The following is a 24983-nucleotide window of genomic DNA, read 5'->3' as shown; positions in this document are numbered from 1 at the left end:
TTGGTGTTCTTTGTAAGTATCTCTATCATTTTCATCTATTCATCACTCATCCTCATAATTTCAGTTGACCAAAAGTGGCAGGAAGGCTAGCCTATTCAGAGTGCTACGTACATATAATAATACTGTACTTATATAAATATCTTAATAGTTTCAGTACTAATCCAACAGTTGGTGATACAGTTTGGACTTATACATTCGGAAACTTTTTTGTTTGGCTCTACATTGTTGCTGTCTGTCAGCTCCAAGTACAGAGATACCTAGCTCTTCCAACTAAACAAATGGCTAAAAGGTAAGTTGAACTAAGCACAAAAATTTTATATTAAAAATGTAATTCAAACTGACCCTAAATCAGTTACTTTGTTAAAATGCAAGTTAAGTACACATTTTTGGAACTAGGGTTTACGAATCCCTTTGAAATATTTTATTTTGATGCATTATTAGTCTTATAAATAGAGGCACATATTTTTGGTAAATAAAAAAGCAAAATTTCGGTACAAAACAGAGTCAATTTCGAGCTCAAAAGCGGTAAATAAAATAAAATTTCGCTGTTATAGCAGTGAAAAAGTGGTATATATCATGACATTTTGGTTTTAAAAATGTGAATATAATCCCAAATTTGACTTAAAAACTGCACTTACTACACAAAATATACATATTCCATCTAATAGCACATTTATGTCGTTACCAGAATATTAAGTTCATTCCTGTACAAAGTGGTCCATTTTTGCTTCTCAAATATTTACAGCAGAATTAATCAATTTTCTGTGAATTGCATAACTCGCTGGATAATTCTGACTTCAGAAAGTGTCGCGTCGGTAAATAAACTTTAAATTTCGTGTTTAAGAGTCTATTTCACATTTTGCAGTTCATTTCGCACTATTTCGTGACAAAATTGGGTGAGAAAATGCACCCCACACCTTTCAGAAACATGAAAAATTAACATTACAATGTTTTATTTAACATATTTCTTGTTTTTGTTGCCTCGACTTATCAAATGTGCCACTTATCTGAATAGGAGTGTGTATTACACCCAAAAATCATAGCCTTAATTAGTTAATTTTTCTATAATTTTCAACACAAGTTGGAATACTATTTTTCCTATATTTTTCAGTGCTATGTGGATCTATGCCATTGGCTTTCTGCTAGTGAACACACTCAGTATATTCATTGGTTTTCTACTGTATAATGCTGCAGTGGATTGTAATCAACTAGTGTCAGAGGTATGATGTTGATAATATTACAGGGTGTACTTTGGGAAATAGTACAACAAATGGCAACCTTGCAGAGAGCATAGTGTTGCCACCTGGCACAGTGAAACAATGGGGACAAACTGATTTAATTACATCATGAAATGTGGAGCATGAGTTATGCTGTAGAATGACCTTGATCAACAGAAGAACAATAACCAGGTGGTTGATTCAAGCTGCTAAGAAGCATTATTCATCTGAAAAGACTGTGTGTGTACCTGTCGTTTCCACAGCACAATATGGCCCTGCCCAGTGCTAAGTCAGTTGCCTTGAAATCAAGGTGACGCAAGTTCAATCCATGGTGGAAGCAGATAGTGATTCAGGTTCAATTTAAACTGTAGGTCCAGTCACGATTAGCCTATCTGTACATCAAATGGACTTTAAAAACACAACACAACATGTAATGCATGCATAGCTATCATGTTTGTAGACCCCTCTCTATACCCTGAATCTACACCTGAACCAGCCAGAATAATAGCATACTATATAGCATGTTTTTATGTTCTGGGTGGGCAAAACTTTTCTACCTATAGGGTTGCCACTTGTTATTGTACTATTTCCCGAGACCTATCTTTTACAATATTAAAAGTATTCTGTAAAATTCATTCCACACATTTAGTTATACCACTGCAGTAAAATATTAGTTTTCAACAGCTGCAGGATATTGTTGTATTTGCTATTTGCATGTATCTAATAAATAACAAACTTTCATGACAATGTGTGCGACATTGGGATAGTTGTTACATAAGGAGGTATCAGCGGTGTGCATTTTGGGTACCCACAAAAAAATAAGAAAATATATATATATATATATATATATATATATATATATATATATATATATATATATATATTGCCTTCTCTGAATGCGAGAATTCAACAATTATCGCTCCGAAAGCAGTTTCACTGCAAGAATTTTGATTTCCACATGAACACGCAGCTGCCTTTCTCAAGTAGCCTGGTCCTCCTGAAGGCAGTCCTGAATGATCCCAATTGTGCCTTTGGTTCTGCTCGCACCCACCTGATCCGAGGTTTCTGCCGATTACCCCAAGGAAACGCTGCTGCTTATCTTGGGTACCCTAGAAATTTGGAAGGCAACCCCAATGGCTCCGATCAGACCCAATCATGTGTTTGGGTCTGCCCATGCTCACCCCATCCTATGTTTCTTTCCCTCTTCTAAGCATCGAGGGTACCAAAGATTTTGGCAGCATGTGCAGTGTTGGTAGTAGTCAATATATATTTTCTTCTGTAATGTTTAGCCTACTAACATTTAGCAATCATGCGTAGATAGATCACAGTGTTGGGTTGGAATTAAAATACATTATAAAAATGATTGCTTATCTAGAAATCAGAGAGAGGAACAATTATATGTTGTGGGGAAGATCATTACGCATATAAAATATTCATATGAGGTTCAGGTTACACTAGCAAGATTTTTTTGTGAATGGGGAGCTGAGGAACAGAATGGACTGACTGACTGAGGATTGTGTCTTGCGTGAACCCCCTTTTTGCATCGTCAATGTGTCAGGGGAGAATTATGTGAACAATTTGCAAGTTTCATACAATTGTCAGAGTATATGTTTATCTCATTACAGAGATCAATATTTTATTTGAGTTCCATTGCATTTCAGCCTGTAGGTTGATGAGGATGGATGTTGACTGTTGACCCGGCAATGTAAATGGATTAAAAAAGAACATAAGTAAATACAATGCTTACTATGGGATTTGAATGAGCCCCCTCTCCTCCTTAGACATTGCAAAGTGATGTAAGTTGATGTTATATTGTGCCCAACATTTATTTTATATTTTGGGTGAATGCCATCATATGCTTAACACATTCGGGTCTGGCCTCATAATACAGCATTGTTACCTCTGGTCTGTGGTTTTTCGTTGTTTTTCAAAAAATCATAGAAACCATATTTTTAATTTGTTTTTATTTATAACATTTTTCTTAAATCTACAAAACTTCCTCTTTTCAATGAACAAAAATTTGTTAAATTTTATTTTCATTTTCAGACGTTTTTTAATATTTTTTTCAGCAATGTTTTGTGAAGAAGAATAAAGTACAACATTGTAACAAATGTTAATATAGAGATATTTTATGTTCGTAATCTGGAAATTTCAATAATTAACTACATAAACTATCAATACATCTTTTGAATCTTGCATAAGAATACTTCTTATGTGCACATAACAAAAATAATTACAAATTACAAGTAATTATCTTTTATATGAAAAAGTGGCTGCAGGACAGGACCAGACGATGTATCAGTTGGTTCTGCGTCATCTGTAAAAATTAAACATATAAATAAAATAAATTTTCATTTTACATACACTATACAAAATAATAAATGGAAAAACTAAAAATACATCAGTGCATGTAGGAGAATCAAGCAAGAGGCAAGATGAATAGAGCCAAAAAATTTACCTCTTCTCATTTCATTCATAAAATACTAGAGTTTGCAACACTGTTTATATTGTTGACAATAATTATTACGGATATAACCTACCTTCCAAATCTTCAAATACATCTGCATCATCAAAATCGTTGCTAACTTCAAACTCTGAGGCGGAATCCTCTATGCAGTCTGGATCTAACGACGCCATTCTAAACAATGCACAGTACATCAACCCGACAACAAACAGTCACAGGTGCGAGATAAAAATAGCACATGAGTCACCTAGCGGTCTGAATTTCAACAGAGGGGCTTGAATGAACATGCGCATGAGACGAAGTACGAGCATAGCCCGTCGTTCAATCGGCAAAACGATTGCATACCGCAGGATGGGCTATGCCCGTCGTTCGTCCACATTGACTTTAAGTGCACTGCGGGCTATGCCCGTCGTGAGACCCCAATGTGTTAATTAACTCCACAAAATATTTCGTCAACTGGCAACTCTGTCGGGGACAGCAGACATTTGTTACCATGGGAGGTTGACTTTTGCTTTTTTCTGTCGTGTGAAATTTGCATTGAGTGTTTCATTCATATTATTTGCATTACAGGATCTCTTGTTGTTTGTTGGTCCAATGCAGTGATAAAATTAGGTAGGGAGAGGAATCAGAGTTACTGATGACATTCTGGAGAGGGGATTTTCGGCATATATTTATGAAAAGAGTGCAAACAATCCAAAATGGGAGTTCTGTTCCTGATTTGGAGGACTTGTTTCAGGCAGGAGTTATGAAGGACAGTAAGCAGTATATTAGGCATTTTCAGAAAAAAAACAACATAACTCTACAGAGTGGTTGACTGGCAGTAGAAAAACCATGAAACTTTATTGTTGGCCTTGTTTGTTGAATTATTTTCCTGTAGTTAAATGTTATTACAAGCATAACAAAACAGTTTTTCGTTGTGACGTTTCAGAACACACACTTCCTTCATCAGACATTTATTTTCATTTTGATTAAAGACACAGTTATAACAATGGTTAGCAATTTTTTAAACAAAGAGAATCCTTTATATAATGGATGTTGTCAATGTTACATTGTTGTAATATAGCAACTTAACTGCGTACATACAAGAAAAACTTGTTTGTTGGTTTTCTCTTAGAAAAGTGTGTGAAATAGTAGAGGATTTCAAATTTATCACATGCTATTCGAAAGCAGGAAAAATAATTGTGCCATTTCGTTTCCGTTCAATGTTCATCATGCTGAATGAAGGAACTAATCGAAATTGAATTTTTGTTGCTACTATCGGAATATATTTGCAAATATAAAATACCATACACACAAATTACCTCATTACATTTGGATCTTCCTGGTAGCATTTAAGGTTATATCAAAGATTCCTGAATTAGTTCTCTCATTAAGGCATGTTTCAATAATTCGCATCCTATTTTAAACTAGCTTCAATATGCACAAAGCAATCTTAAAATAATCCTGCTTCCCTATATCTACAGTGCAAAAAATAATGCAAAAACATTTTTCTTGTCTGCATAATAAACGATTTGAATGTATTTGATACAACCACTAAAGTGTAAATCACCAACCCTGAGACTTTCTGTAAACAAACCATCTCACCGATTCGATGTATCACTGAACACGGAGACCTTCCCGCATGCATAAAACTCGCCATGTTGAAAGTGGCACTACTTCCTTGCTGTTCACATGATTATGTTTAGAAAATAACCAATGTTATAAAATATCATTATGTACACAAATCTCTAAGCTCATTGAAAGTTACAATGCATATTCCTACAAAATGTTCACACTTATCTTGCCTTTCCATGTCACCAAGTTATTTTATGAAGTGCACTATATTTGGCGGAACAAAAATCGTTATTAAGATGCTTGTCAAAGTTTCCAATCGCAATAAATTTACGAACTTTGTGTGTCTTGTTTTGATCATCATCATCAATATATTTATTGGACTTACAGCATTGCAAAGCTGTTTATGCCCATTATATATTTTATTTGCATAAGATACAATTTACATAAAATCTAGAAACAAATTTCAAATACACTCCTATCTATATCAAACCTTAGAAATATACAGGGTGACTCAAAAAGTCACTTAACACCCTCGGTACAAGGCCACTGCAGCGTGCAACATGGAAATGGTGATGACCAATCGTTACCAGGCCAAGGGGGAACCACATTGATGCCACCCGCATGGTCGACGGTCATCTTGATGTCCGCCATCTTGAATTCAACTTCAGAATTTTAAATGGGAAGGGGGTGATATGATATATCAAATCAGGCTAGAATTTCACGAGAATTGCAATGGTGAAGGTTTTTTTTATGTATCTTTAACCAGTAAAAAGTTATGACTGAATTCTTGTACCAATTTGCTCCTTTTCGAGGTGTTACAAAAATGCCTTAAATTTGTTTAGCGCATTAGTAACGCATCGAGATAAAAGTGACGTCTACGGAGAGAAGTTTGCATGCCATTGCAGAAGATTTTAATCGGATACATCCATAAAGAGCTGTGAATTATGAATGGTTGTCGCGAACAATTACAGTGTGATGCTTCCATTAAATAAAAAGTCCTTCACAGTGACAAGGCTAATGTTTATGTTCATAAGGAAGTTCATAAACAGAATATTCTATGCTTTTTATCTGATAACCCATTTTCGACAGATCAAAGCTGAATGGTTAGTGCTGGTAAGTTAATGGTGTGGCGTGCTGTGTGGAACACAATTGGTCAGTCAATTTTTCATCAACGGAACCTTAAATGCTTGGGGCTACTTGGATTTGTTAAATAAACAGGTTTTTTCATCCTTTCTTATGGAAGAAGGTATATTTTACAGAGTTTTTTTTTCAATAGGAGGAACACCAGAACTCGATGGGAATGTTGTGAAGCAGTTTCTGTCCAAAGTTAGTTATCAGATGACAAGGGTCGCATTTTCTGTTTATGAACTTCCTTATGAACATAAACATTAGCCTTGTCACTGTGAAGGACTTTTAATTCAATGAAAGCGTCACACTGTAAATTGTTCGCGACAACCATTCATAATGCGCAGCTCTTCATGGATGTATCCGATTAAAATCGTGTGCAATGGCATGCAAACTTCTCTCCCTAGACGTCACTTTGATCTCGATGCGTTACCAATGCGCTAAACAAATTTTAAGGCATTTTTGTAACACCTCGAAAAGAAGCAAATTGGTACAAGAATTCGGTCATAACTTTTTACTGGTTAAAGATACGTCAAAAAAACCTTCACCATTGCATTTCTCGTGAAATTCTAGCCTGATTTGATACATCACATCACCCCCTTCCCATTTAAAATGCTAAAGTTGAATTCAAGATGGCGGACATCAAGATGACCGTTGACCGTGCGGGTGGCGTCAATGTGTTTCCCCCTTGGCCTGGTAATGATTGGTCATCACCATTTCCATGTTGCACGCTGCAGTGGCCTTGTACTGAGGGTGTTAAGTGACTTTTTGAGCCCCCTGTACATTACCATGTTATATCATTTTGTCTAAAAAAAAATGCAAGTAAAATATATTCAATTCGCATGCAAGAAAGAAGCCAAATTTATGGGAAATGATTACTGGTGCAAAGAGTTAACCACAAAGGTGAAGAAATAAGTACAAAAGAAAGAGCATTGGGTTTAAAGTGAGACGTAATTTGCGGCAGCGTATCCAATACTACAAATTGGCCGTTGTTTTACCTTACATAATGAATCCTGTAACAAGGCTGGATTTTCGTGTGATTATTTTACTTCTATGAGTTTGCAATGCTTTCTGCATGCATGTGGTTTTGTTTACAGAAGGTCTCAGGGTTGGTGATTTGAACTTTAGTGTTGTTATTAAAGTTCGAAAATTCTTCACTAAGGATTTCACTTTTTTTCTAGGCGCACTCAGTAATTTTCTATGAGGGGTTTCAACCAAATGAAAAATACGCGTCTGCCAGAACATGTTCCTCGTAAAAAAAAAATGGTGTTGTTCTTTATTCTCAAGCAACAACTTTTGTGTGGAATGAATTGAAGGTCTTAGAAAAGGGTGCGAGGATTGACAAACAGTGATTCCTGTTATTTGAAAATGATAAAGGATGAGAAATTTTCCATTATAAAATTGTGGGGGAAAAAGTAATTTTCTGTATAACATGATGGCACAGGGGTGAGGAGGTTCTGACTTCCCATAACCCCCTCCCTTTGGTGCACCCATGTTGCGTACCCTAGTCTAAATGTCACGGCATGCCACTAGGAGGCATTCGTATTCAGAAGAGAACATACGTTGTGGAACTGCTCAGATTGATTGATTGATTTGGTGTTTTAAGTCCACTTTATGCACAGTAAGGTTAATCGGAACTGGGCCTACAGTTCAAAGTGGGATCCGAACCACTATGTGCCTCCATCAGGTATCGAACCTGGGACCCCTTGATTACAAAGGCGACGATGCAACTACTGCACCATCAGGGAGGATCTTGGAACTGCTCAGGTCTCTGCTTGTTCAGTATTAGGGAAGTAAGGCCAAAGCATACTTCTTTGCAGTCTGGCAGTTGACAATTTTGTTACTTTGGGAAAGCTTTGGAAATTTCTCAGTGACTACTCGACTCTTAATAGTTTGCATATGCTACTAATTTTATGGATGTTGTCACTGCATTTATTTTTAAAGAACAGGACAGAATGCAACAGGAATCAATATAAAAGAAGGGAGAGTTGACATCTAAAAGAACCACTGGACTAGAAAATGCATCTGCTGGGTTTGTTTAATTTTTTTAAGTTCCTTAGGTTAAGTGGATTTAAAAAGACCAGATAGGTTAATCAGAACTGGTTGTACAGTCACGGACACTTCTGGGTTGTAGCAACGCTATAGACTTTCAATGGGATCATTACAATCCAGAAGTGTCCATGACTGTACAATTTAGAGTTGAATTCAACTACAATGTGACTTCACCAAGGATCAAACCTGAATCTCTTGATTACAAGGTGACAAACTTAACCAATATGCCCCCTGGGGGCAGATATCATCTGCTGTGATGCCCAGTATGGTTCAATAGGTGCAGTCCTTTCTCTTACAAAAAGAAAGTATGTCAATATTTCTCCTTCTCTGAATAATGCCTATCCCTTGGTCTTTTCCTCCGCTATCATCTTTTAGTGCCTACGTCCCATGCCATCTTTATCCCTCCCCAAACCCCAAAGCTTTAGCATTTTTCTAAATATTGACTTCAAAACTTTTTTTTTTCAGTAGTAACAAGAGTCAAGCTTCCATTTTCAAAAGACTATAAAACCTCTCACTCTTGTGATACACTCCCAACTGTTGGAATATTTTGACATGGTTTGCAAATTTCTCTTCTTTATTGTACAATTTATTTTCCACTCTAGTTCACACAATATAACTGATACTTTTGATTTTAATTATATTCATTTCATGTATTAGGTTTGAGTTATATATTCTGTTAAACAGAAATTAGCATTTCATTTACAATACTAGAATATTGTAAATAATATATATGCTTCCACATATAATGACTATCCCAGCATCACAAACATGCATATGCTTCCCCGATGGCGTAGTGGTAACGTCGTCGCCTTGTAATCAAGGGGTCCCAGGTTTGATACCTGGTGGAGGCACATTGCACAGTGGTTCGGATCCCACTTTAAACTGTAGGTCCAGTCCCGATTAGCTTATATGTGCATAAAGTGGACTTAAAACAACAATTCAAACAAACAAACAACCTTCTTTACTTGAGTACTCCATGTCCTCAAATAAGCCACCCATCTAGATTTTGGAAAAGAAAACTGAGTAGTCCAATATTGCACTTTCACAGTAGACGTTTTATCACTACATTTCACAAACACGAATTCGTACAGTATTATTTCACTATTTTTATTAACTAGTGCTGAATGGCATTTCAAAAGATAAGGGAGCTTGATCTACATCTTCAATTTGCTATACAAGATAACAAATGTATTTTCCGCAAATTTCACACCCTACCTTCAATTATCTCTACGCCCATGTAAGGCATGCATCCACACTCTTTAGTAAATAATATTTTTAACATGGGTGGGGCACATGTATACATACATACTCGATAATTAGAAGCTGTTGAGTTAAATGTGCTTGTAATTACAGTGGAACCTCGATATTACGTTTTTCAGGCGAAATGTGAGAAAATGTAATATTGGGGAAAATTTTATAGCATTTTGCTCTACTGGGACCATGAATATTGAATGTATAATGCGGGAAATGTAAAACCGGGTAACATAAAATCAGGGTTCCACAGTCTTACATTATTTTTTGCTACATTTCACACTTCTTGTGTTTGTTTCAGAATTCACAGTCATCTGCTAAAGTGTTTTCTGCATATGTGGTGGAATTACTGAGAATTCCGGGCTTGATTGGGTTGATTGCTGCTGGAGTTATAGCATCTAGTCTCAGGTAATTATTCATAAGCTTGTAAGACCCAATCCAATATGGAAATTGGGGTGTTATTGGTTAATTAGTGCATCCACAAGTTCGGATACTGATATATCAATATCAGCTGATGGTATCAGTACAGGAAAGTATTGGTCCAAATTTAATCAGTGATACTGGCCTATAGTTTTTCCAAGTTCAGGCATCTTATGAAGTCTGCAAAACAACATGCAATACTTTCACACAGTATAAATATCATAGATAAACAATGCAAAGTTGCCATTTACATTTATTTTTCATTAGTACCATGTGCAGAAATTGGATTTTTTTAAAATTAAATTACTTCTTATTTGCATATTCTGATTATCTCATGTGAACTTATGAATATTCTAAATCAAAACCAGGGCCTCGGTGTTGGTATAGCAATAACACCGTTGCTTTGTAAGCAAGGTGTCTAGGATTCAATCCATGATGGAGGCTCATGGTGGTTTGGATCCCACTTTAAACTGCAGCTCCAGTCTCAATTAGCCTACCTGCACATAAAGTGTACTTAGAACAAACTTTGACAAACCAAGCAAAACTCTGGTCAATTGAAATGGCGTACTTCAACTAGAATATGTATACCATGTATTAGCATTTATAAATATTCTGAAAAACTTTGATTTATTACAACGTTCAAGTATCAATACCAGTATCAGTGGGAATTGTACATAGTATCAGATGCAAAGCTCAGCCCTAAATACTAACAATAAAACATATATAAAATAAACATATCACAAAGTATTTGTTATACTTAAAGAAAACATTGTTGTGTTATATAAGATATAATTGAAATTTATTCTAAAATTCATCATAGCTCTCAAAGAATTTGCCATGAAGGACTGTAAATTACATAGCAATGTTCCACTGCTGAAAACGCAATCTAAGATTTTTTAAGAATGTATTTGACAAACTGGAGGCCATCTTAGAAGCCTGGTTTTCAAATCTAGAGAACTTTTCAACATAAAACCAAATGAAGACCACAGGGGAAGAACGTGCTTTGTCCACTTTCTTGATTTTACAGGAGAGTACTTTATTTCCATGTTATGAGCACGTTCTTTTCCTGTATACGCAACCAAAACCTCTTTGTAATGGATGGAAAAAGCACGTTCTATTCTTGTACACTTCGTAGTTAGAAAGACCTTTCACAGAGCTATCTGATAGCACCTTTACCTCAATTTGACCAAAAATGGGCAAAGCACGTTCTTTCCCTGTGGTCTTCAAATGTTATCACAAAAACTTTATATTGATTGTCGGTAACAGCTTCTTGGTCATTTTGCCACTTATCTCAGAAGTGTAAGCATGGATCGCACTTTTTAAAAAGTTGCATACCTTTTGCTGTGATCATTACAGACAGACATGAAACTTTCTCATATCATTAAAAAAAAAAATCTAAAATCTTCAAGTAAAATAACAGCTTTCTCACTTGTAGTCTTGAATGCTATTTGTCTTTGCACTCATGTTTCTATTTAAGTGACCATAAATAACAAATATCAATAATTTAAAATTGCCAGTTTCTTTTATCCACCCTCAGTAAGAAAATGCTGAATAAATTGGAAATTTCTTGAAACTAGCCTTCCTCTCTATTCCTAAAAGTAACACCTTTTCTCTTTGAGTTTTCATGTGAACTTCTGTACTTATTGTTTTCTCATTATAAATTTAGCTCCATGTCAGCAGCACTGCATGGAACAGCATGTGTGGTCATGGAGGATGTGATAAAGAGATCCTTAAGAAGAAACTGGATGCCTCCATTTGCAACATGGGTAATGAAATGTGTCATTTTAGGATGTGGCATATTCTGCTATGGATTGACACTGCTTGCTTCTCTGTCACCATACGTCATTCCGGTAAGTTCGAAAACTTTTATTGGGGAGGGGGGAGGGATGAAGAAGCTCTAATGTTCTATTTTTCTTCTATTTAGGTATTTTATGTTATGCTTTTCTATATCTCTAGGTCAGAGGCGTGGCGTGCATGTAGCCGCTGTTACCGCAGGTAACACTAAAATATAAAGAATTGAAGAACCTGTCTTAAAATATTATTACGTACATAAACTGGTAATATTGTCGTAAAGTAAACATTGCAGACTGACATTTTTTCTGACACCGGCAAAGCGAAGAGGAGGACTGATCCGGTACGCTCCACAGGCAACATGAGGGTAGGACCCTGAGCCCACCACAGGAAGACTTGGCGTAGCGGTAAAGACTGTTATGGCGGGAGGAGGAGGCGGGCTGTTTAGCCGGCGCAGTTGCCGGTGATCCTTACAGGAAACATACCAGTGTTGCCATATTCAATTGACAGAAAAGAGCTAAGTCGCCTAATCGGGTCTATCTTACTCTGAAGGTGTCCAGTCACACTGGGGAACGATGGCGCAGTGTTAGTAGCGTCGCCGCCTTATAATCAAGGGATACCGGGTTCGATACCCGGTGGAGGCACAAGTGGTTCGGATCCAACTTTAAACTGTCCCGATTAGCATTACTGTTCATGAAGTGGACTTAAATCGCCAAATCAAAATTTAAAAAAATCAAATCACACTGGGGCAAAAGCAAACTACCAAGTGATATTTTGTATTTACACTAAATATCAGCGATTATGAAAGTCCTCTTTGTCCTTCTTCGACATCATGGGCGAGAAGGAGAGAAGAGGGATGGGTATGGTCAAGGGGTCCGCTGTCCTTCTAAAAATGTCAACCTAAAATTCTATATTTCACACATATAATATTATTTCGGTTACAGGAATTTGTGCTTGTTGATAATACAGATTGACATTGACATACGTTGTCGCAGGAATGCAATAATTTCGGATTGAAGCAATGTTTTTGAGGTGGTAGAACTGTTTTTGGGTGAAAACAATACTTACAAGCATAATTTCCAGATTGTTATCTTAGCACGCTCTGAAGTGTCAGGTGTCGCAGGTTCGAATCCTCAGCAAGAAATGGTTATTTCAATGTTCGTTGTTATTATTTTACTTACATAATTATAAAAATTAATAATTACATACACAAAGAAATAATAATTTTATTTCAATAATTCACCACGCATCGTCACGATTATCCTATAAAGCGAAAAAAGCCTTAAAGGTAGCAAAGGACGTAAAATATACGAAATAGTAGTGGTGTCAGAAATGAGATTTCAGTGGATTTAGCGAAACATGGGAGTGGGAGTAGTTAGGAAACAGATGAAGACTACATCTACTCTACATACGTCTTATTTGAAGCGAAAATGTTTCGCGATTTGGGCAAATCTGGTTTCAAAAGAACTAAGATGGCAACATTAGTAGAACTGGACTTCTTGCAGGTTCCGAAGGAAATATTGGGGAAGGGCCGATGCTGAGAGGGGAGGGGGCAAGGAGGGTGCTTCGCGTGTTACAAAAGTAAACAACGGTTTGTGGGAGGGACTGTGCAGTGGGAGTTTTGTGACTAGTGTCTTTCGTCTTTATGTTGTTTTCGGGCATTGTCAATTAATTTATGAAGCTTGCCCCGAGTTCCGAGGTGGCGGGTTCATCCTATCTGGACAGTGTGTGTAATCGTGCGATAGAAGATATTTTGAAGCAATCTTTCGGTTCGTTATTTTGCAGAAAACATCGAAATTGTGGCGAAAGGGAGGCCAAAGCCTATTTTGAACGATTTAAAAACCAAGTCGTCTGCTGGATATGACCGACATTTCAATGTTTCGTGGTATAACACTATCCGTGGTTATGTGGATGTGTGCAGTTTTCTAAACTCTTTTGTTGGCCATGTACTCTATTTTCGGGTGAAAAAAAAAACGTGTCGAATTCAGATGTGGATAACATGGACCATGACCATGACGCACCCAAAAATTCAAATTCAAATGAAAAACTTCTCTTTATGACAGCATCCTAGAAGTTTTTTGATTTGATTTGATTGATTTTGCTTCGCTTGTGCCACTTTTGGCTAATTTGCGAAGATGGGGATGAGTGATGATATGATTAAATTGATGAATAGACATCACAAACGCCCATGCCCAAGCTAGGTTTCGAACCCGGGATCCCAGCATCATATAACTATTTTCAAAGTCGGATTGATCTGCTCTATAAGTAGCCTTCGATGTTTCTGTAAGTATCAAATTACGTATTATTGTGTCAACAACCAATGTTTGCGATTTCACTTTAGTCCTTATGTCAACATTTTTTTTTTCTGATTAATAACTTTACCAAAATCTAGTATTGAATTGCATACGTACCAGATTAATATTATATGAACTACTTGGAAGACATTGGGGGGGGCATGAGGTGGGGAGGCGCCCAAGTCTCCCTTAAATGTCCTACTGACAACCGGTAACACTTTTAAAAATCCACGCCACGCCACTGCTCTAGGTTAACTGCAACATTGAGGATGAATAATGGTGAAACAGATGAGAGAATGAACGCAATGAAACATTCATGTCTTACCAAGGACAATAAATAATAATAATAAATAATAAATTTTTCTTTATTAAGGGCATGCAATACAGTCTCCGGCCAGCTTCTCCCTCCAAGTCAGTGTTGCCAACTTAGCTCTTGGAGCCAGATCTGGCTCCTTCATGCACTCGTTTGGCTGTTAACTGGGGTGCCCGCCCCCTTGCCCCACTATGATACCATCACTGGTTCCAACCTACACAGACCAACTTTAGACATGATTATACATTTTTCAGGTGACGTGATATTGTTATATTAGCTGCATCACCCCACCCCCTCTTATATCCCCAGCTACTTTTTTTATAGCGCCATGTTGACGTGAAATTGGCATAATATTGTTATCAGGCAATCCTTTATTTTCGATTTCATACGACCATGAGATGGGTGATGCCGCCAGATATAGATGGTGAAAACTAAGAATAAATTGTCATCGATTTAGAGTTAACGGTAATAGCAACGCCCCACCCCTTTGACAACTAACATTACTCTAGGAAGCACTTCGTAAATCTAGCTCCTTGAAAGTCAGTTTTAGCTCTTTTATGCGCACCAGGTTTGGCAACACTGCCAGGAGGCAACGAGAAATGCATTGGGCATATGGGAGTATTATTTGATATGTTATCTTGGGAATATCAAACTTCCGATGGAATAGAAAATGATATAAACGGGAAGAGGGCAGTTTGAAGTAGGGATGGCCAGATCCGGATCCTGGCGGATCTAAAATCTGGATCTGGTTGGTTCCAGATCCTAAAATTTTTCGGATCCGGATCTGCAGATCCGGAATTTTCAGATCCGGAACTTTCGGATCCAGATCCGGAACTTTCGGATCCGGATCCAAAATTTTCGGATCCGGATCCGTTTTGCCATCCCACATGCGCTTTTTTGGAAAGTAAGAATGTGTTTATAACATATTGTTACCTGCTAATATACATATAATATACATACATACCCATATATATATATATATATAGTGCGTGTGCGATTTGTAATTAATTAATACACTTACAAGGGAGGTCTAAGTCTCCCCCTCCGATTTCCATGAAACTTGGCAGGTGTATAGAGGCCCCCCCCCTCAAATGTCAAGATGAGGAGAAATTGAAGTGGGGATCTGACCCCCAAAACCACGTAAATATGGCATAGGAAGAAACAGGGGGCATAAGCGCCTCTCTATACACCTGTCAAATTTCATGGGAATCGGAGGGGGACACAGTGGTCAGATGATCCCCACGTCAATTTGTCCTCATCTTGACATTTGAGGGGAGGTTGCCCCCTAGAACAGATTTTTAGCCAAAACAAAAAAACACGTATTTCTTCATTTGGGCCCGTTTATACACACACCTGCCAAGTTTCATGGAAATCGGAGGGGGTCACAGGGGTCAGATCCCCACTTCAATTTTTCCTCATCTTGACAATTGAGTGGGTTTTGCCCTGTAAAACCGTTTTTTAGCTGAAACCAAAAAGCAACACGTATTTCTTCCTTAGGGCCCCACTATACACCTGCCAAGTTTCATGGAAATCGGAGGGGACACTTAGATAACCTCCCTTGTTAGTCTTACACTTTGTAATTATATAACACTGCATATATTATAATGTTTTATTTTAATTTGTAAAACTGTAACTGTAGAACAATTGTATAATTTTTGTATAACATTTCTATCTTGTTATATGTGTTAAAGGTTTCATCCTGGAATGGAATGTCTCACATTTATGTGTGTTTTCATTTCCAATACATTCGAATGAATACATATTCGTTTCAATGGCATTTTCAAAATCACCTCTGACATTTTATGTTAAACAAGTAAGATTATTTTTGTGCACGAGTGTGTTAGCCGATGCGTAGCAAAGTATTTTAGGAACAACACTTGGAAAAAATTATTGTAGGACTAACTAATGAAAAATTTCTTTGTAATCGAAGATCATAATACCTTTTAAGGTGTGGTAATATTATAATGGGATTGAGATACGAAACTCTCGGATCCGGATCCGGATTTTTGGATCCGAAATTTTCGGACCCGGATCCAGATCCGAAATTTTCAGACCCGGATCCGAATGTCAGATCCGGAACCCTCGGATCCAGATCCGGAACTTTCGGATCTGGATCCAGATCCGAAACTTTCAGACCTGGATCTGGATCCGGAATTTTCGGATCCGGATCCAGATCCAGAATTTTTGGATCCGGATCCAGATCCATAACTTTTGGATCCGGATCCGTTTGGCCATCCCTAGTTTGAAGAAGTGATTGCCAAGTGGAAAAGTCGAAACTCCCATTTGATCAGCCGTAACTTGATGTTGAAGTTGATTCCCCATAAGGAATACATGGGAGAGAAATTCATACTCTTGATCAGGGCCTGATTAAGACGAATTTGGGCCTGATGCTGTAGCACAAATTGGGCCTGATGCACTTACATACATATATATATATATTCTATTTTAATGTGTTTCTTTTATTATTATTATTATTATTATTATTATTATTGTGATTATTATGATATTGTACCATGAAATTATTATGAGAGGTGTGCTAATGCTGCTTACTTATATTGCTGTTTTTCGAGGCTTAGCAAGCGTGAATTCTTCAATCGTGTCAGTGAAGGCAAGGCTGCGCAGCAGCTCATGCTCAATGCTCATAAGTGCCAGCATGCTTAGCCTTTCCTGTTCCACTGAAGACCGCAGCTCTCCTTTGACTATTCCCAACTTTGAGAAGCTCTGTTCGCCGGAGGCATTGGACACCATCATGCACAGATAAATGTGCAACACAATCTCGACGTTTGGAAATGTCTGAAAAAGATTCAACAATGACAGCAGGCTGCACATGGTAAGCTCTGTTGATTCGTTCAAAGTCACCGGTTTCTGAGTGCACATAAATGTAGCAACTCTACCAGCTCAGCCGCCAGTGTACCTTCCAAGTTATCTTACGAGGAAATGAGATTCTTTCTTTTTTCCTCGATCTGCTCAATGCTCAATGACGTTAGCTCAGACAGAAATCCGAATAGTTTACAAATATCGTCATATGCCTTCACACGCTTTTCCAGTTCAGCTAACAGACTGTCGATCATGGCCAGATACGTCTGAGTTTTGAACGTTTCCCTTTGGTTGAGATCTGCTTTGTTTTGAGCTCCTTCGCTTTTGCTTACGGGCTCGACGCTGCTCATCTTTGCATTCGCCGTGTTGAACCTTATCGGTCGCCATTTGCTCATACACGTCAAATCTATCCTGTGCAAACAGAACCGTGTCGACCAGTGATGCTATCAAGCCAATTGCCGTATTCATTCTGACTGTAGGATCTTGGAGGTTAATGCTCGTACTGTTGAGACGGCCAAGGATATTGTTCCAGGCAGTCGCCATAACTCAAAGAATATGCCATAACTGCTGTCTCAAGTTCGTTCATCCTGTGTGAAAATCCCATGCTCTGGTTTCTCGTATCTGCCGAAAGCTCATCCAGGACTTCCTGAATGCTCTTCCACCCAGGCCGGCGTTAGGGAACGTGAAGCCCTGTGCGAACTATATCCCCGAGGCCTTTGTATTATTTAATGTTAAAATATCGATAACATCAGTTTCTTGTAAAATTATTCTCTAACGCCAACCTGTTTTTTAGAATTGTGCAATTATTACCTATTGTTAAGCAGGAGGGCACATTTGCAGTATCGCCGTTTAGCACCAATAAAATTCAAAATTTGGCAACCAGCTTTTCTTAATGACTTTTGCTGATTCAGACCTAATTTTAGCGATACAAGCCCCAGAATTATTTTTCTCATTCTTTGTGTTCTCAGGCATGTACTGTAAATTTATCCTTGTTATGATTTTTTCTGCCAGAAAACACAGTAAATGCGGAAAGGGGGTCATGACAGGGTTGGCAACTTGTGTGCGTTCTTTTAACGAGTTTATAGGATGCTGGTACTTCCAATTAAGTAACTAATCTGATATAGCCTGCATGCGTGTACTATTTTGACATATTTGAATATATCCAAAATTACTGAAATCATAAACAAAGTGGCCACGACATAAAGATAGTGTTACAAATATTTGTATCAAAAATACTTAACATATAGGCTATTGTTTGCTTACTTACAGAATGAAATATATGAAAATATTATTTTATGGAAGCAATGCAAATTCACTACAGTAGTGTCAAAATTCAATGAAAAGTAAAGAAAACAATTATGTTATTGGATATGATTAAATATTGCTACTTTTTAGTTAAAATAACAATATGATATTAAACATTCCCATTTTTGCAATTAAATATAATGAATGTCAGATTGATTGATTTGTTGTTGTAAGTCCACTTTATGCCCAGAGAGGCTAATCGGTACTGAACCTACAGTTTAAAGTGGGATCTGAACGACTGTGCCATGTGCCTCCACCTGGTAACGACGTACATCAGAATGAAAACTAAATGAAAATGTAATAGTGTTTACATTATGATTTTGTAGGACACCTGTACTTCAGACTATGGAAGAAAAATTGAAATATATATATACTACGTGTCCGCATATTTTATGCCCGAGGCCCCGTGATGCAAGATCATGCTCTGCCAAATATTTAATGACATATAGGCCTAGTATTCATTTCAAGGCCTCGCGCTAATGCTGCTTTTCCTGTGAAATTCACAGTCCCTGTTGCTCATTAACAGTTATGTTTTTCTGCAGTCTAAATTCACATTTGGTTCATTTTTTAAGGCATTGAATTTGACTTTCCGATATTTCATGGTTTTGTAGTTGATAGCTTAAATGCCTCCAGGGCCGGACTAAGACGAAATTGGGCCTGATGGTGCATACCGTCGATTTTTTTGTATACAACTAACTTTCAAGGTGAAAATTTTACTACCTGTGTCTAGGCGTCCGAAATTGTGAATCCAAATTTCATTCTAAGATTTATTTTCAGGTTAATATAGCAAAAGAAAACTGTTCAGCTTTCTGAAAATTCTCGTCTGTTTTCATCTGGGCCTATTTCAGGAATGGGCCTAATGCTGCAGCATCAATAGCACCCGCCTTAATCCGGCCCTGCTCTTGATACACCCAGGTTTTTTTTGTAGCAGTGCCCAAATCGGGCGATATTGAAATAAATGCACAATTGGTGTGTAACTGTACCTCCTCCCCTCAAGTGGGCGAGGTTCAGCTAAAGGTTGCTCTGCCACCTAACCCTTGGCAATATGATAATACATATAAGGTAAGATCCACGATCTCTGGATTTGTGGCATGCTACCCTAACTATTCTGCCATAGAAGTTGGTAAGAAGTTCTAATGTCTCATCAACCTTATGTTGATATAAACAAGAGGCAGAAGAGACGAAAGATGCTGCCAAAACACCAAACTTCTTCAATTGCATAATATTTAAGTAAAGGCTTTAGCTAGAGATTTTCTACCTCTTGGGTCAATCGCAACAATGAGGATGTAGGGTTTGATTTAATCCACGTTTCTTGCAGGGCATGAAAAATTCCCTGTATCATATTTGGTGTCTTGAACCTCTAAGTGCAGCACATTCCTTTGCTATGCTACCCATTCACACGACAACTCTCTGCTGACCATCCCTTCCCACAAAACAATTCATATATTAAACTCTTTTTTTTTTCTCAGCCAATTTAAATCAAAATTAAGAAATCATCTTTTGAAGTTAACTTACCAGTACTGAAAACAGGGAAATAAAATAAAAATAGAACTCTTTTTAGATGCAACTTGCAGGAGCAGCACTCATTGACACTTCTGTATATTGAGTATTTTTGCTGTGTTTCTGTTTTACACATATTTTTTTTTATTTTTCTTACAGTGCCTGTTTCATTTCTTATCGGCTTCTTTTTATTTTTTTTATTTAAATATTTTTAGTTTTCATGTATGTCTCTTAAACTATTATGTATTATAATCAATCTGTAAAATCATCTAAATTAGAGATGGTTATATGCGTTTGTTACAACCTGTCATGTTTCCCATGCTAGCGATCACTCGACAGTTTCTGTGCCAATGAGAAATGAGGAAGAAGTCGTCGGCTGGGCAGCAAGGAGCGAATGGAAGCCAGAAGAGACGCTTACGCAGATCCTATTGCCAAGTTGCGGTCTAACTCCCACGTGTTTTGTTTGTGTCTGCAAGAAGCTTGTTTTATAAGCGTGGTACTGATTAGTGTGGTGTTGAATTTGTGCATTCCCACCAGTGGCATGGCGTGGATTTTTAAAAGTGTTACCGGTTATCAGTAGGACATTTAAGAGAGACTTGGGCGCCTCCCAACCTCATGCCCCCCCCCCCCCCCCCCAATGTCTTCCAAGTAGTTCATTCAGGAAAAAAAAATGTTGACATAAGGACTAAAGTGAAATCGCAAACATTGGTTGTTGACACAATAATACGTAATTTGATACTTACAGAAACATCGAAGGCTACTTATAGAGCAGATGAATCCGACTTTGAAAATAGTTATATGATGCTGGGATCCCGGGTTCGAAACCTAGCTTGGGCATGGACGTTTGTGATGTGTATTCATCAATTTAATCATATCATCACTCATCCCCATCTTCACAAATTAGCCAAAAGTGGCACAAGCGAAGCAAAATCAATAAAATCAAATCAAAAAACTTCTATGATTCTGTCATAAAGAGAAGTTTTTCATTTGAATTTGAATTTTTGGATGCGTCATGGTCATGGTCCATGTTATCCACATCTAAATTCCACACTTTTTTTTTCACCCGAAAATAGAGTACATGGCACACATCCACATAACCACAGATAGTCGTTATACCACGAAACATTGAAATGTCGGTTATATCCAGCAGACGACTTGGTTTTTAAATCGTTCAAAATAGGCTTTGGCCTCCCTTTCGCCACAATTTCGATTTTTTCTGCAAAATAACGAACCGAAAGATTGCTTCAAAATATCCTCTATCGCACGATTACACACACTGTCCAGATAGGATGAACCCGCCACCTCGGAACTCGGAGCAAGCTTCATTAATTAATTGACAATGCCCGAAAACAACATAAAGACGAAAGACACCAGTCACAAAACTCCCACTGCACAGTCCCTCCCACAAACCGTTGTTTACTTTTGTAACACGTGAAGCACCCTCCTTGCCCCTCCCCTCTCAGCATCGACCCTTCCCCAATATTTCCTTCCGAACCTGCAAGAAGTCCAGTTCTACTAATGTTGCCATCTTAGTTCTTTTGAAACCAGATTTGCCCAAATCGCGAAACTTTTCGTTTCAAATAAGACGTATGTAGAGTAGATGTAGTCTTCATCTGTTTCCTAACTACTCCCACTCCCATGTTTCGCTAAATCCACTGAAATCTCATTTCTGACACCACTACTATTTCGTATATTTTACGTCCTTTGCTACCTTTAACACTTTCGCTTTATAGGATAATCGTGACGATGAGGATGCATGGTGAATTATTGAAATAAAATTATTATTTCTTTGTGTATGTAATAATTAATTTTTATAATTATGTAAGTAAAATAATAACAACGAACACTGAAATAACCATTTCTTGCTGAGGATTCGAACCTGCGACACCTGACACTTCAGAGCGTGCTAAGATAACAATCGGGAAATTATGCTTGTAAGTATTGTTTTCATCCAAAAACAGTTCTACCACCTCAAAAACATTGCTTCAATCTGAAATTATTGCATTCCTGCGACAACGTATGTCAATCTCAATCAGTATTATCAACAATTATCACAAATTCCTGTAACCGAAATAATATTATATATGTGAAATATAGAATTTTAGGTTGACATTTTTAGAAGGACAGCGGACCCCTTGACCATACCCATCCCTCTCCTCTCCTTCTCGCCCATGATGTCGAAGAAGGACAAAGAGGACTTTCATAATCGCTGATATTTAGTGTAAATACAAAATATCACTTGGTAGTTTGCTTTTGCCCCAGTGTGATGTGATTTTTTTTAAATTTTGATTTGGCGATTTAAGTCCACTTCATGAACAGTAATGCTAATCGGGACAGTTTAAAGTTGGATCCGAACCACTTGTGCCTCCACCGGGTATCGAACCTGGAATCCCTTGATTATAAGGTGGCGACGCTACCACTGCGCCATCGTTCCCCAGTGTGACTGGACACCTTCAGAGTAAGATAGACCCAATTAGGCGACTTAGCTCTTTTCTGTCAATTGAATATGGCAACACTGGTATGTTTCCGGTAAGTATCACCGGCAACTGCGCCGGCTAAACAGTCATGCCATTAACCCGCCTCCTCCTCCCGCCGTAACAGTCTTTGCCGCGATGGAAAGTCTTCCTTGGGTGGGTTCAGGGCCCTTTCCTCATGTTGCCTGTGGAGGGTACCGGATCAGTCCTCCTCTTCGCTTTTGCCGGTGTCAGAAAAAATGTCAGTCTGCAATGTTTACTTTACGACAATATTACCAGTTTATGTACCTAATAATATTTTAAGACGGGTTCTTCAATTCTATATATTTTGGTGTTACCTGCGGTAACATGCACGCCACGCCTCTGATTCCCACCTATCTTATGTGCAGCCTGACCTCAGCTTCACCCAATGTGGGGTTTACTCTGTCTAAAGCCGCAAAGCAATGTGATTTCTGCTAGAAATGCCAACGATCGGCAAGCGTGGGAAACATAACAGGATGTACCAAACACAGTTTAAGTGAAAGGAAAGTATTGTGCCATAATTTTGATATCCAAAATAAGAAATAAATAAATAGTGGTAACACTGTTGCCATGTAATTAAGGGGATGGTGGGAGGGGGCACATTGCAGAGTGATTTGGATCTCAGCTTGCATCCCAATTAGCTTTATCTGAGCATAAAGAGACACACACTCTGACAATGCTTTGATAGGGTTGTTTGTAAAAATTTCAGTTAATCTATGGAGTGTTCACTACTCATATACCATCATAAGAAATTCTAATAATTAAAGTAAGTTAAATCCCCTATGCTTTTATAACTGATATAGTCACAAAAATGTTCATGAAATAAAGAATGTACTTGTGTTTCCAGATATTTCAAACCGTGTTTGTTGCAACTGCTAGTTCATCAATAGGAATATACTCTTTAGGGATGTTATTTCCTTGGACAAATTCAGCAGTAAGTACTGACAACATTACATTTCCATCTAATTATTTATTTTACTCCACATACAGATATGTGTGCATGTCTCATAAAAACATTCATGCAAAAGTGTAGTGTAGTGTAAAATTTTGCAGGACACCCAGACACGATTCCCGAGATGATGGAAATTTTCTGTTGATTAGTATGAGGCTCATATATGGTCTCTTAGAATATCCAGACAGTAGTGAACGTAATCGACAGAAAGATCTTACTAAATGATCTAGAAAGAATTCTAACACATTTACTTTTCAGAATTTCAAAAATCAATCTCTTTGATGTAAGGGTTATTTTTTTAAAAAATCATTGTTGAAATAATATCAAGGCCAGCTAAAGTTTAAATAACCTTATCTTTAACTTTAAATAATCTACATTTTGTACATTACAAAAACCTAACCACAACACTATGATAATTTCATTTTTAACTAAGTGTGTAATGGCTGTTTTGCAAGCTTGGGTAGAAAGCAAATTTCAGGCAGAGTGTTAGTTTGTGTTCACGGACGTTTTAGGGATATGCATCATGCATTATGGGCATTTTATTATATCACTCAATGCATGATTTCTACAGCCTTACCTGATTGATAACAAGGTAGCAAGCAACACATGGATATTTTCAATGGCTGATAAATGGTATACAATCTGGTAATAATTATGTAGTCAAAAGAATTTAGCATTCCTTCATGATTACTGAATCAATCACTGATATTGCTACAATTTCTTCCTTTTATCGGCATGCAAATAGAATGAATTGCTTTTCAGGAGGGGGGATTCATTACAGGATTCAAATGTAAATAGCAAATGCATGAAATGTATTAAATATAAAAATAAATACAGGGTGTCGCAAAACTCTTTCAACAACACTTGGGTGTTGGTAGATATCATAAAAACAAGTAACTTTTCCCTATAAAGTTTACCTCGAAAGCGCTTAGTTTCTGAGCTATAAGGGCTTAAAATCTATCCTGTACATATGCAACCCAACACAGCAAACGCTTGCTCTGACATAACTAGAGTTGACGAGCTGTATCTCTGCGGGTGACCTTGACTAATTCGCGCAGATACAAGTCCGTAGATGCTACCTACTCGCTGTTGAGTGGTCGACAGCTCTTACAAAGTTAAAGGAGAATGACACCCATTGGCTAAGGCAGCCGGTAGCTCCTCCCTTTGCTACTGCGCAGCCAGTCGTAGTCAAGGTTCACCCGCAAAGATACAACTCGTCCACTCTACCAGGGGCGCATGGCAGGGTTGCCACTAGCGTTCCTCGTTAACAGAGATGACTTGAAAACGACAACTTGGGAGTCTTGCCTGAGCAAAAACAAAAACATTAATGATACTTGCGATGTTGTAAGAAGCATTGACAGTATTTATAAACTGACCAAGACAAATAATGGGCAGACTGAAATTCAATATTACTCATTATAAAATATCTCCAT

The 24983-nt window shown here is 37.6% G+C and overlaps 1 protein-coding gene across 1 annotated transcript in view; it reads left to right on the top strand.

The window, feature by feature from the left end:
* Positions 1-24983, top strand: part of LOC145988781 (sodium-coupled monocarboxylate transporter 1-like) — an 87451-nt gene that overhangs the window by 51928 nt on the left and 10540 nt on the right. Inside the window, exons 8-12 of the mRNA XM_083123967.1 lie at positions 149-289; positions 1112-1220; positions 9965-10071; positions 11750-11933; positions 23446-23532. Coding sequence (XP_082980093.1) covers positions 149-289; positions 1112-1220; positions 9965-10071; positions 11750-11933; positions 23446-23532 — 628 coding nt within the window. The remainder of the gene's footprint in view (positions 1-148; positions 290-1111; positions 1221-9964; positions 10072-11749; positions 11934-23445; positions 23533-24983) is intronic.

This window comes from Lepisma saccharinum, chromosome 1 (assembly GCF_977018435.1).
Source record: "Lepisma saccharinum chromosome 1, izLepSacc3.1, whole genome shotgun sequence".
NCBI classification, from domain to species: Eukaryota; Metazoa; Arthropoda; class Insecta; order Zygentoma; family Lepismatidae; genus Lepisma; species Lepisma saccharinum.
Note: the sequence above shows the minus strand (reverse complement) of the source record. Positions and strands in the feature narration are given on the sequence as shown.